The sequence below is a fragment of the Macrotis lagotis genome, chromosome 4 (genome assembly GCF_037893015.1).
Source record: "Macrotis lagotis isolate mMagLag1 chromosome 4, bilby.v1.9.chrom.fasta, whole genome shotgun sequence".
Lineage (NCBI taxonomy): Eukaryota > Metazoa > Chordata > Mammalia > Peramelemorphia > Peramelidae > Macrotis > Macrotis lagotis.
In genome coordinates, this window is record NC_133661.1 from 118,252,600 (window position 1) to 118,266,878 (window position 14,279).

General features: G+C 35.7%; 1 protein-coding gene across 2 annotated transcripts in view; it reads left to right on the forward strand.

Moving 5' to 3' along the window:
• The window catches only part of EFL1 (elongation factor like GTPase 1), a 202,547-nt gene that overhangs the window by 77,000 nt on the left and 111,268 nt on the right, over positions 1-14,279 (forward strand). For both annotated transcript variants that reach the window (XM_074233988.1, XM_074233987.1), the window contains exon 15: positions 3,634-3,772. In XM_074233988.1, coding sequence (XP_074090089.1) covers positions 3,634-3,772 — 139 coding nt within the window. The remainder of the gene's footprint in view (positions 1-3,633; positions 3,773-14,279) is intronic.

Genomic DNA, 14,279 nt, shown 5'->3' on the forward strand with positions numbered 1-14,279 from the left:
CATATATAGGAAGCACAAGTCACTGTCAGGTCAGGTCATCTTAATGCTGAGTCAAAGTTCTAGATCACCCAGACAATTTTATAAGTTTCCTCTTGTTAGTAACTGATTCCTGGGCTTGAGTAGCCCAGAGTCTGTAGGGCAGAAAAGGTAAAGGAATGTGGGGGGATGGAAGTAGCAATTTAATATGAGTCCTGACAATGATCTTGATTTTATTTTTGTATTGAAAGCATTTTATTTGTATTTGTTTGATCCCTTAAATTATAACATAAATTAGAGAACTCTTGTTTTTTTTTTTTATGTTGTTGTTTTTTTAGGATTTTGATAGGCAATGGGGTTAAGTGGCTTGCCCAAGGCCACATAGCTAGGTAATTATTAAGTGTCGGAGACCGAATTTGAACTCAGGGCCTCCTGACTCCGGTACTCTATCCACTGTGCCACCTAGCTGCCCCGAACTCTTGTTTTTTTACTTATTTTAATTTAGCAAAAAACTCTTTAAGAGTGTGTGTGTGTGTGTGTGTGTGTGTGTGTGTGTGTGTGTGATCATACTTTTTGAATTGTTAAATATGAGGTGATGAGATTTATGAAAACCCACTTGTGATTATCTTGCTGCTTTAGTTTTACATATATATTTTATGATATAATTGCAAAAACCTTTTTTTCACATTGATGTCTGAAAGCTGGAAATTTGCCTCATTTGTTTAAAAATCTTGATCAGATGTTACAAAGCTTATGACTCCCTTTCCTATTACTTTGGTAATATTGCAGCATCAATGTCTGCCTGAACTACTAAAAAAATATTCTTGGAAATTCAGATAATATATAATTTGTGTGGCCTGCGTAGTAGAAAAATAAAACTAACTCCTTAATACAAGGCCTACTATATGATAAATACTTAATAGGATCTTGTTGATTAACTCTCACTCTCATACCCAAGAAGTTCTATGGCTTCCTCCTTCCAGGACCAAATATAAATTCATGTTTGGCATTTTAAAGCTCTTTCAATTTTACCCTAATTGATCCTTCCAGACTGTACATTGCTCTCTTTTGTGCACTCTCCTGACTTCTCTTGGTACAGACTGCCCTCATGCCTGTAATGCTCTCATTTCTCACCTCTGTCTTAGGAAATCCATAGTTCCAAGGACTGCTCAATTTCTATTTCCTGCAAGACCTTTCCTTATTTACTTAGTTGTTAGTCTCTACCCTAGTTCCTTCCTTCTCCCATTCTGACCTCCATATATTTATTACCTTATGTTTATTTTGTTTCCTCCAAAGAGAATGTTTTCATTTTTGTCTTTATATCTTCACATTAGTACAGTAACTTGCAGAGTAAGCATTTGATAATACAAGTCTAATTAAATTAATTTCACCTTTTAGACTCATGAATCCTGTGTTTAGCTTCTTTGGACCCCCATCCATAGGAATGGTACAGATAGGTATGCATGGGTTGTCTTGTTTATTTCCCCCTTTGTATGCACAGGGTCATGTCATGTATATGTATGTTCACACACACAAAAAAAATCAAGTCAACAAGCATTTTTTAAGTATTTACTCTTTTCCAAGCAATGTGCTGAGGATTTAAAGAAAGGTTAAAAAAAACACCCCGCCCTCAAAGAACTCAGATTCTAATGGAAGAGGTAACATGTAAATAGCCAGGTACCTTTAAATTACATTATTAGTAGATAGAAAGTGAGATAAATAAAAGAGAATCAACTTATTAATTAAGCTAACCTAGTAATCAACAAATTAATGCTCAGTGATTTCAGTAACCAAGACAAAGCCATGGAGATCACTGAATGCTTAAATATCTTTGGAAAAGGAAGTGCCCCTGACAGGTGAAAATCAACAGTTAAAGAGGAGTGGGCTGAAAACTTCAACTCCTCCTGCTGAGAACATGGCTTGATCATGAGACTTAGCCGTCTCTAGCAGTCTAGACAAAGGAATCCATCTCTACCCAGACCACTCTGATTGATTTTTTCCTTCATGAGTTGAATTGCCCTCGATTCCAGTGGAGGGGTGCTGGGACATAGACTTGATATTTTGAGGCTAAAATTCATTCAGGTTGGGTCCAGACCAAGATCAGGGAGCATGTTCCCAAAGGAGCTGGGCAATCTTACCCCTCAGCCGTCTCCTTCAAATACTGACTGATTTACAGGGGCTTACGAAAAGGGCTGGTCCTTGAATGAGGAATAAGAAAAAGCCTTAGTCCTAATTTAATAATTGGTTATTGGTAATTGGAAAATAGTAACTTCAAAGGTTAAGTCACAGGTAATGGCACAGGCAGCTGGAGGAGAGGGAGGGAGTATATATGTATATAGTATATATGGTTGCCATGCATGTGGGTTGACTACTCAGGGAAATAAATATTGTTTTCCTGTACTTAGTTATCTTATTTTTTTTCTTTTCGTACTTTCCTGCTTTATATAAGCTTACAGACTGAAATGGGATTACTTACCTACACAACAGACTTTTGGGAATTCCTCTTTCTTAGGCAACTAGAGAAAGAATATTTTCTGAACATGGAAACAGGAAGACCAGAGTTCAAAACTTTCCTCAAATGCTTATTAGCCATGTAACTCTGATCAAGAAACTAAACCTACATTTTACCTCAGTTTCTTCATCTGTAAAGTGGGGATAATATCACCTCCCCCCGCCCAAGGTTATTGTGAGGTTAAAAAGAGGCAGCCTTTGTAAAATGCTTTGCAAACCTTTAACTATTTAAAAATTCTTAACAATCTGTCTAGACTAATGGTTCTTTTGACTTTCTGGCTTTAGCCATCTGCCTTGACCCAATATCAACCCCAAAATCATGACTTCATGTGGCATCTTTTATTTACAACTTTAATCAAGTTAATTCACTGCTCAGAATCTTCCTGTAGAATCAACCCTCCAAGTTGAAGTTAGATTTCTTAGCTTGAGGTCCTTGGACATAAGGCTGCAATTTTTCTTTAGAATTTTAAGTCTCATTATTCAAAAAACTTTCCCTCTGCTCTGACCAGAATGCTATACTCACTTTTCATGGGATATGTTTTGTGTTTATTTGCTCATTGTTTGCAGTATCTCTTTGCTCAGACTTTTACAACCTACTGTAAGACTGACCTTGTTCCCTCTCTCCATCTGACTTCTATTCATACTTTATGATCCTTTCCTATCTCTATTATTATTCTTTCCTTTATCATTTCTATTCCTATCAGGTCACAGTCATCCTTTGATGGAAGAATTAATTATTTGTATCACACCTAGTTCTCTATTGTCATATGTTTTTAAGCTGTCTTTTTATATGAATGCATCTTGTTTTCCTAAACATGTTATAATATCTTCAAGGTTTTTGTTGACTTCTTTACATTACTTTTTGCTTCTAGCATGATTCTTTACACATAATTTGTTGTTTGATTGGTATGGGTATATTTTCACTTTTTATAGAAATCTTTTTTTTTTTTTGCAAGGCAGTGGGGTTAAGTGGCTTGCCCAAGACCACACAGCTAGGTAATTATTAAATGTCTATGAGACCGGATTTGAACTCAGGTACTCCTGACTCCAGCATGGTGTTCTATCCACTGTGCCACTGAGCTGCCCCTAGAAATCATTCTTAGTTTATAAAATGCATATTTACAATCAGTCATTCTCTTTGACCAGGTACCTTCGGGCTTTTCAGCTTCTTCAGATGATCTTCCATCAGTTCCTCATATGGCTTGTTGTACTTTGGAAAACCTCTACCTTCTGATGGGAAGGGAACTAGAGAATCTACAGGAAGTACCTCCAGGCAATGTACTAGGTAAGACAGTGCTTTTACTTTCTTTTATTTAACCTCTTTCTTATATAAATATATAATACTTTTAAACATGTAAGGAAAATCATTCTGCAATTTTTCCTTCCTTTTGCCATTACTCTCTTTTCTCTGGGATTCTGCTTCTATTCAATGGAATGGTTAACTTTTTAGATGATCTGAATTGTCTGGAATATTATTTAATGACTCATTGAAATTATTTTCTTTTTCAATACCATTTACCTGCCTGGCATTTCCTCTTTGCCTTTGACTAAAATTATTCATCAATTTCTAGGAGTTTTTCCCCTTATTACCTAAATGAGAAATTTCCAGTCATTTGGTACTTCTTCACTATTTATTATTTGTGTGTTCACATTTCAAATTAAAAATCAATTATTGTTTTCATTAAAACATTTCTCAATGTGAACTTCATACTTATATTTTCAGGTTCTACTTCCTTGTTTCATTGCAACTGAAATCTGCTGAGGGTAACTTCTTTCTTAGGTCTTTGTCTTGAACTTTTTTTGTTATTGGGTTATAGGGCCCTTTATGATAAATTCCTTAAGTTTGAGGAGTCTAGCTAGACTTTTGGTCTTGCAAATACCCCTTAGTCTCAGTAGACACTTTGTCTGAATCTTAGAACAGCTAGTTCCTAACTGACTAACATATTAGTTAACTAACTAACTAAGGATCCCTAGAAAAAGTTCCTGAAATATTTTTGACTTTTAAGTGCATAATTACGCAAACAGCAGATATAGTTACCTAATTTGCTTATGGAGTCATGCCTTTTTCATGCTTTTTGAAGCTTGCTTTTGAATGGCTGTTAGAACTTAGGCGGTGTTATGGACAGCTGTTGCTAACAAATTGCTGGGCACTGAGAGCAGAATTAGAAATAAAATAGAAAACATTATTCTGCCCTTGTGCAAAACCATGAGAATTTTGTATCAGTATCAAAGCCTTTTATTGTTGCAACCACATGTTAACACAGATAAAATGAAACTGGAGTAGGTTCAAAGGTGATTATTTATGTATTTATTTTAGGGTTTTTGGTTTTGTTTTTTTGCAAGGCAATGGGTTTAAGTGTCTTGCCCAAGGCCACACAGCTAGGTAATTATGTCTGAGTCTGGATTTGAACTCAGGTACTCCTGACTCCAGGGCCGGTGCTCTATCCACTGTGCCACCTAGCTGCCCCAAAAGGTGATAATTTAAAAACTCAGGTCCAAGGCTGACCTGAATGGGAAAATGAAGCTAAAAGATTAAGATTTTTTTACTTCGAAAAGTCAAAAATTAAAGCCAAGTTTATTGAATCATGAATACTATATATAGGGCAGGTGACCATGTACTATTTTTGCCATGTTATCAGTACTTACATGAAGCCCTGTTATTAATACATACAGTTTAATAAAAAGAACCATTAGCAGGGTTCAAGACCAGCTTCTTTTAGTAACTAGCTGAATGTCCATGAAGAAATCTTATCACTGGCTTGGCCCTAAGTTCCCAGTATACATAATGAAAAAGGCAGACTATATGGTTCTTTATAGCTCTAGTGTTCTGTTTGTCTCTATGCTTTTGAGAAAGACCAATATTACTCTATGTAGAGTCAAAGATCAGATTTCTCCCTCCCTAAGTTATTTTTTAAAGACTCAAAGTGACACAGGTTTGTTTATAGATGATATTTCTTTAGTAGTTGTACAGAGTTTTTCAGCTACTGTCACCAAACCATCTTGAATAGCCTTTTCAAAACTTGAGTTACTAGGCTATTTCACTTGTTCATTGAGAAACACATAGTGATTAACAAAATTTGCCACATGTGCAGTAGTCATGGTAGCAGCAGCCATGTCTGAAACCAGGATACAGTGTCACCTAATAGAAAGCAAATTTCCAAATTTAAGAGCAAGTTCAGTCTAGGGCTGAAAGGCAGGCTGTGTTTTCTGGCATATTATGAGGTGGAAGGGGATAAAGCAACCCAGAAGAGACAGCAGCAGTTCAAAATAATGAATGCTGGGATGCCAGCCAATAGTATGTTGGGTTGAATTTTATTGATACCAGATGTGTCAACATAGTTTTATCCACTTAAAAATGCTTTATCTTTTTACATGTGGATATGAAATGGAAAGGAGTCAACTCATAAGTTGGCTAAATTTGATCTTAAAAAAACTATTAATCTTTAATTTTTGATTTTTATTTCTTTTTACCACATACATGGCAGGAGCACATTTCAAAAGTTAAGCAGCAGAGGATCTTAATTGTGATTGGTACAGACCTGAAGACTGTCTCCCTTTCCTCTTATTAACATTGTAAAAGATATGAATTCACTTTTTAAAATGTAAAGTTTCAAAATAAGGTTGATATAATCATTACCCATATGCTTCTCATCAAAAATGGCATACAACATCAGATTTATCCACCCCAGATGAAAATTTTTGTAGAGAAAAAAATAAATGAAAACAATATACAATGTGCTTGAACAACTGCATTTTATAGACAAGAAACAAAGAAATTTCTTTGACTTTTGACAAAACAGGGATTCACTTTTGCCTTCTGCTAAATTCACTTGAAGATCTTGTAATGATTGATTAGTATATAACAGTTTTTTTGTGTCTGGAAACAGTTCTTTTAGATATTGACTTTACCTGCTTGCTTTCTGACGTTTCTGTGGTTAAAGATGAGAGCCCAAAGAATGGCAGTGGGTCTCACATTTTTAGTACATACTAACCTTTTGTTTTATAAAATGATGAACATCTCTAAAAATATAAGTTTGCTATTGCCTCTTATTAAAATATGTGGGAAATTAAGTTAAGTTTCCAAATCTTCTACTTTTTCATGGAAACTTTTCAGATCTATTCCAGATGGTTAGATTGCCTTAAAAGTTCTTGAAGAAATATTCTCAGAAGCAACATGATACCTCTTTCTTTTTCACCATAGCATCAAGAAAATAATGAATATTAATAAGTTCCCTTCTGAGCATGTTTTGGTTAAGTGCTGCTGATTGGACACTGTTGATCATCGTGTGTTGAATGACCTAACTGTATGATATTGGTCATATGATGTGATTGATGACTAAGAAACTTTGAAAATTTCATTAATGAATTAAATTTAACATTTATTTAAGGAAAATATGAATAATTTCATGGTTTTTACATAATCTAAAGTGATTAATTTGTCCCTTTATTCCAAACATTTCCCTTTGCATAGGGGAGGGTAAGATTTGTTTTAGTTACAAATGATATTTGCTTTATTATATCTTTGTATTTCAAATATTTCTCCTTTCTTTATCATCCTGGATTAGGCCCTTTCTCTCCAATTAAAAGACTATCCTTTAAAAAAATGACTATCTTTTTCATTAAAAATAGCAGTGTTGCTTGCTTCAAGATGAGGGTTGTATATTAGGCATCTAAACAACAATTGAATTGTTTTCATTTGAAACCTGTGTGAGATAACCCCATCTACCTCTCAGTTATAAGAATCTAAAATATATTTCTTCCTACTTAATTCATAGGTTAGATCAGCTTAGCCAAAGTTAAATGGAAAGACTCCAAGCATTGTGAATTTTTTTTCATCTTAGACCAAAAAAAGACTCCTCTAAGTATTTGCAGGATCTTCCACTTTGTTTTGGCTTTATAGAATATAGTTCTTATGAAGGAAGTGGTTACAATTTGTTTGTTGTTTCAGAAAATGGCCAGGCTGACAAAATTTATCTGTTAATTTGCGCTTTGTCCTCTCAAGCTATTGGCTATGATCGCCTAGATTTTCTCTTATCAAGTGGCTTGTATGACCTTACAATTTGCACAACCTCAAAAAAGCTCATGGATGTTATGGGACACATCATGTGAGAACAAAAGAGTTACCTGATGGGGAGCTGTTACTTCAGAGCTCCATTCTACCACCTGCCATTCAAATTTTCAAGAACCAAAAATGCTTCTCTACATTAAGGAGAGTGGGCATTGGGGTTGGGAAGACCAGCACAGTGCATGAGCAGAAAAAGTATAGAAAGGTTGTTGGAAAATGCAAACTTGGCAAACTTTGGTCTCCACATGATTTCTTTTCTTCATTCTTACTCAAGTTGTTATCTTGCTCATGATTTTGTTCTCTTCTTACTGTGGTGGTTACCTTGCCTTGTTCTCCTCTTTTTAAAGTTCTTTGCTTTAATGCTAATTGGGACTGGCATCTTCTTATCTTCTCCAAAGAACCACCAGCTACTTTGCCTCTGCTCTGTCCTCTCTTAAACAGAACAATGACTGTTTTAACTTTAATTCACACATTTCCAAACAGGTCTTGTTTCTTTCTTACTCCACTGCCCTTTCAACAAGGACAATTTCTCTATCATATGAGTCTATGAACCACGTCACAAAAAGCACAACAGAGAGTTATAGTCTACCTCCTAAAGCATTCAACACAAGGAAACACACAAGCTGTTTAATGTGCCTTGTCTTTCTAAATGTGTGTGATATTTCTCTTCCTCCTGTGAGTACTAAGGAAAGTAAGGAGTGAGATAGAGGTATTTAATTGCTTCTTGATCACAAAGCTTTTGCATGTATCCCAGTCTAATTTCACCTGATGCTTAGAGGAATATCAATAACAATAATAACAATAATAATGATAATAACCATAGGTTACATTTAAAAATTTTTTTATTTAAAACAATGGGGTTAAGAGTGACTTGCCCAAGATCATACAGCTAGGCAATTATTAAGTGACTGAGGCCAGATTTGAGCTCAGGTCTTCCTGACTCCAGGGTCAGTGTTCTATCTACTGCACCACCTAGCTGCCCTCATAGTTTACATTTTTAAAAGCATTTTCACATACATTTTCTCATATGGTTCCCCATAATAAGTGACTTACATCTTATAGATCTTTAACTCATTAATCTCCCATTATTGAGAATGTCTAAGTATTTAAAAAAAAGCCACTCATCATATTATAACAATGACTTAAGACATCCCAAATACCTTATAGTTTAAAAAAGAAATTATGCTATGTTAGTTTAATAATTCAGTTCTTTCATTAGTGACTTTTCCCACAACTGATACCAACTGCCATCTGATTGCACTTGAGATAGTTTTCCTGAGCTTATTCATCTAAAATGGTTCATCATTTTGTGGTTGACAGTCTGGTGATAAGCTTCTTATAATTAACTAGCCTGGTACAAGGAACAGGGTCAGTATTACAAACTATTTTCCAGTTTGGAGTAGAATATGCCAGAGACTCAACTCTGCTAGCCAGGCCCAGAGTGAATTTCATACCACAATGAAGTGCCAGAGTATGCTTTTAGTGGAGGCTAATACAGAAGGGAAAGCCAATGCCAGGAATGTAAAGAAGTGATAGACTCTCAAACTAGGAGACCAGAATGATCATTGTAGTTATTCTAAAAGAAGAAGCATGTATCCACAAATTCAAAGGATAAATGGACAAAAACAGTGGAAAAGGACAAAGAAGAAGGGTATAATTGATAAGTTGGTATGGTCATCTGTATGTTGAAAGTTTTTTTGTTGTAATTAATTACAAATTAAGCTTTTTAGGGTTTTGCTAAGGTCCATAATCAATTCTCAGTTTTAAAAATGAACCATTGAAATTGAGTAAGCTCATGTGGGTATTAGTATCTCTGTTTTTTTTTTTAAATTTTTTTTAGTATCTCTGTTTTTCAGAAAAATAAACTGAGTTCTAGATATATTAAGTGCTATTTCTTTCCCTCTTTAGGGTAATAGGGAAAGCAAAGTCTGACAGCAGTCTGCTTCTCCCTGAGGCCACCTAGTTAGTTAGCAACTCAAAATGGATTCTCAAACTCAGGTTTTCCAAATTCACACTAGTGTCCTTTATTCAACACTTCAGTTGCTTCCAAAGGTAAAAGCAGAACTGTATATCTTCAGCTTTTTGATATGTATGGTATTTTACCCAATAATTAAAATGCAGCATATGTGAGGTTAGAGCTTTGTTTGAAGCAGCCACATAGCTCTAGACTATAGCATGCCTAACAATTTATAGACTTGTGAAACTCCACTGGTAGGTAACCAAAATAAAATTCTGCATTAGATGGAGAAAGATGTAAGAAAGAGAACCTATTGTAATAGTATAGATATGAAATGGCAAGAGTCAATGTAGGATAATGAGGGGGAAAATTGAAAGGAAGGATTGGATAGAGGAAACATCAAGTGAACAAATCAACAAGATTTGATGATCATGAATGTAGAAGTGTGACAGAAAGTCAACAGTGACACCCCTAACAGAATTTTGCAACCATTTTCATGTAATGAATTTTATTATGTAAAATTCATTAATTAATGGATTAAATTAATATTTGATTTTCCATACTTTACATAGTACATAGATCTATTTCTATATAAATTGGTCTATTTTTATTAATGATAGTACTGCCCTCTAATTACACAACTCAGATTCATTACCTGAAAATTGTCTTTCACTCTATCCTCATCTTCTCAGTACTGTCTCCATAACATTTCTCCCTTATTTCTCATTTTCTCTACCTAACTGGCCAGCACTTTCCTCTACTAGCTGTCTCCAAATTGTAACAGTCTTATCTTCTTTCCATATATTTATTTATTTGTATATTTTGAAAAATATTTTATACATTTGTTTTTCCAACTACATGCAACAGTAGTTTTTATTAACTTTTTTTTGCAAGATTCTGAGTTTTATATTTTTCTACCTCCTTCATTTCCCTCCCCTCTCCTCTGACAGAAAGCAATCTGATATAGGCTCTGCATTTATAACTATGCTAAACAATATGTTCATACTGATTATGTTGTGAGAGAAGAATAAAATCCAAATGACTTCCATATATTTATAAAGATTATCACCTCTTAAATCCTGATCTTCCTTCAAGTCTAAGGGAAGAGTTACTCTAGCCATCTTGGCTTTCCCTTCACCATACATCACCCTCTCTGTCAAGATGTTGCTTCTCTCTCTATCCTCATTATTATTTTGTGTTTCCTATCTGCATACATCTTCTAATCCTATGATATTTAAGCTCCTTGCAAGAGGTTATGGGAGGGATATAGAAACTGTATTTTTTATTGTGTTTGTATCTCTAGCACCCAACACTGTTCTGTATATATTTAATAATTGTTGATTCAGTTGTTGGTCATTTACATAAATATGCATATTTTTTAATTTTGAAGTAGTCAGGAAAGTTTTGAAGGGGAGCAGGCTTTGGTGAAAAATTATGAATTTGGTTTCAAATATGTTACATGATACCTACATGGAAATGTCCACCTCCTAGTTAATAAAATAAGGTTGAATCTCAAGGGAAAAGTCAGGGCTAAAGATGTTGATTTGGGAATTACCTCATGGTGGTATTAGTTCAATCTATAAAAAAAATGGATAAAATATTGGAGAGGGCATGTGTTACCCAGATTTTTTTACAAGCTGGTGGAAGGAAATATGATGGAAAATACTGCCCACACCCCAGATTTCAATTATAATATCAATATGATGGATTATTGCTAGAAACCCGCCTTCATTGTGCCAACTGTAGTTGGGAAATGACTCATAGTCTAGTGTGAGCAGAATCAGATTGGCCAGTGGTCTTAGGCAAGTAGTACTTCTAGTATCAGAGCAGTAGTTGCCCTGCTGATAAATGATGCTTTGTTGTTTCCCTTCCTTATGTTTCTCTCCCCCCACCCCCGCTTTTAAAAGTAGTTTTCCTAGTAAGCTCATCATAGATGTTTTAATTTTTAATTGAAAACATGTGACAAATGCAAGGTATGGTGAATAACTATATAAATCTTTCATATTGAACAATAAGTACTTTTACAAATCAGATTTCATTTAAATGAGTTTTAGAAAAATATTTGTGAATTGCATGTTAAAAACTATCCCTGTAGGTCATAATAGAATCCAGAAGACTGTAGCACAAGATAGACAAAGGGCCGGCAGGCCTGTGCATTTAAACAGAAGAGTCTTATTAGTCATGTGGGCTGGAGGTTAAACTCAGAAGAATTAACCCAGGAAGAAAGAAATAGCCCACGCTGCCTTTAACTTAAGTCCCTAAACTTTTTCTAGCCAGCTTGGTAAAGAAGTTATTTGTATATGTGGTTGAAGAGCAACTTGGTTTCACCATGGATTTGTTGTTGGATACCCTGCATGTAGGTGACTCTGCTGTCCAGGTAACTAGAGGAGTGATCTAGAGTGCCCCAGTCTAATGATTATGGTGATGCTACCCTTATGTAGTGCTTACAAGGCTCCAGGTTTTGCGCTGAACACTGAGCAACATTTTTTTTTATTTAATCCTTTGAGATGTAAGGTTATGATTTTCATTTTGTAGTTGAAGAAATTGAGGCAAACAGGTGAAGTATAGCTAATAAATGTCTGAGGCCAGATTTTTTCATGTTTATTTTTTAGTTTTTTTAATTTAGTATTTCATTTTTCCCCAGTTATATGTAAAAATAATTTTTAACACTGAGTTACAAATTTGTCTCCACTTCCCCTTACCCCCATTGAGAAGGCACACAATTCAATATTAGATTTTACATTTGTAGTCGTGTAAAACATTTCCTTAATAGTTATATTGTGACAGAAAATATGAAATACAAAATACAAAAAAAATATGAATCAAGAAAACTAAAGTTAAAGTAGTATACTTTACTCTATATTCAGATGCCATCAGTTCTTACTTTGGGAATGGATGCTATTTTTCATAAGTCTTTCAGAGTTGTCTTGGAGCACAGTATTGCTGAGAATAGCTAAGTCATTCATAGTTTATCAGTTACAGTATTGCTTTGTATACAGTACATTCCAGGTTTTCCTGAGAGCATCCTGCTCATCTTTTTTTTTTAATGTTTTTCTAAGGCAAATGGGATTAAATGGTTTGCCCAAGGCCACACAGCTAGGTAGTTATTAAGTGTCTAAGACCAGATTTGAACCCAGGTACTCCTGACTCCAGGGCCGGTGCTTTATCCACTACGCCACCTAGCCACCCCTGTCATTTCTTATTAACATTCCATCATAATCATGTCAACTTGTTCAGTCATCTCCCAAATGATAGGCAGCCCCTCAATTTCCAATTCTTTGCCACTAGAAAAAAGCTGCTAGCAATAGTTTTGTATTTATAGGTCCTTTTCCTTTTTGTTTTTTATCTTTTTTAGGTTTAGACCCAGTAGTGGTGTTGCTTGGGGTATACATGGTAGTATTAGCCCTTGGGCTTATGAACTCAGCTTTCTATGACTCCAGGTTGCTGCACTACTGGATTTGAAGTTGGTAGACCTGGATTTAAACCCTACTTTTTGCCACCTGTGTGACAGTGGGCTGGTCACTTAATATCTTTGGGTTTTAGAGTCTTCATCTGTAAAGTATAAATTTTGGATTAAATGATCTTTTAATAAGCATGGCCAAAATTAAGATTGGCGCTAAGGATTTGTCCAAGACTTGAGTATTCAGGAGAGTGTACACTAATTATTTTCCTAGGACACCAATGTCTGGAGGATAGCCAAGAACTGCTATAATGTCCTTACTCCTTAGAGTCCTATCTCTGCCATGCCCTTCTTCCAGGATTTCCTTCTTCTATCTACCTGACTGTATCAAACTGGAATGGATTGCCCCACTAGCTGGCACACTGGATTCCCAAGATCAGTAATACTGCAATGGTCATTCTGGGCCTGTCTTGGACTTTCCTGTATCCCCCCTTCATTCCCCCACTCCCTGAAACCAGATGCTGGTCTGACTTTCCCCAAACAGGGCAGCCTGCCTGTTTGCTCCTTGGACTCTATCCACACCCATGCTTTTACTCTAGTTCACAGAATTCCCATTTAGGGTCCTGTCCAGATGGAAATCCTATTGTCATCAGGCAGAGTGGAGCCAGATTATTTTTTAAAAATAGGCTAAAAGGAGGGTAAGAAAGTCAGGAAGAATCAGAGATGCTTCAGGAGATATGACTAGGCAAAGGCAGAGCCAAGGTTGAAACAGACTGAAGTCTCTATCAGGAAGTTTAGTTGTTCTAAGCTAACTGATCTTCCCTGGGAAGTGCTGGTTTTTCACAGATGCATCTGTGCCTTTTGGAAGTCCCTCACTCTAGAAGAGTGAGTCTTCCTGACTTTAAAAAGACCTGGATATAGGAAAGGTCATAGCACCCTTAGCACTTTGTCTTCAATTTCCTTATTTCAGAAATTTTCCAAATTGGACTTGGATGGGTGTGCTGCATTTTTGTATTGGACCCCAACTAGGGGTGCAGTCTCTTCTGAATTCCAATTTTTCCTCCAGGGAAGTTCTTGGCATGCCTTTCTTTGGGCATGGACCTGCACCCTGGATAGGTGACATAGGTCTAAGAAAGTAAAGGATCAAGCTCAGGAAGTTAGAAGAATTCTGAACTTAGAATCAGGTCATTTGGTTTGTTTCCTTGGGGATAGTAATACTGACACAACCAGCTTCTCGGTTAGCACTTTTTTTTAGGTTTTTTTTTTTTTTTTGGAGGGCAATGGGGTTAAATGGCTTGCCCAAGGCCACACAGATAATTAAGTGTCTGAGGCCGGATTTGAACTCAGGTACTCCTTGTGGTGCTCTATCC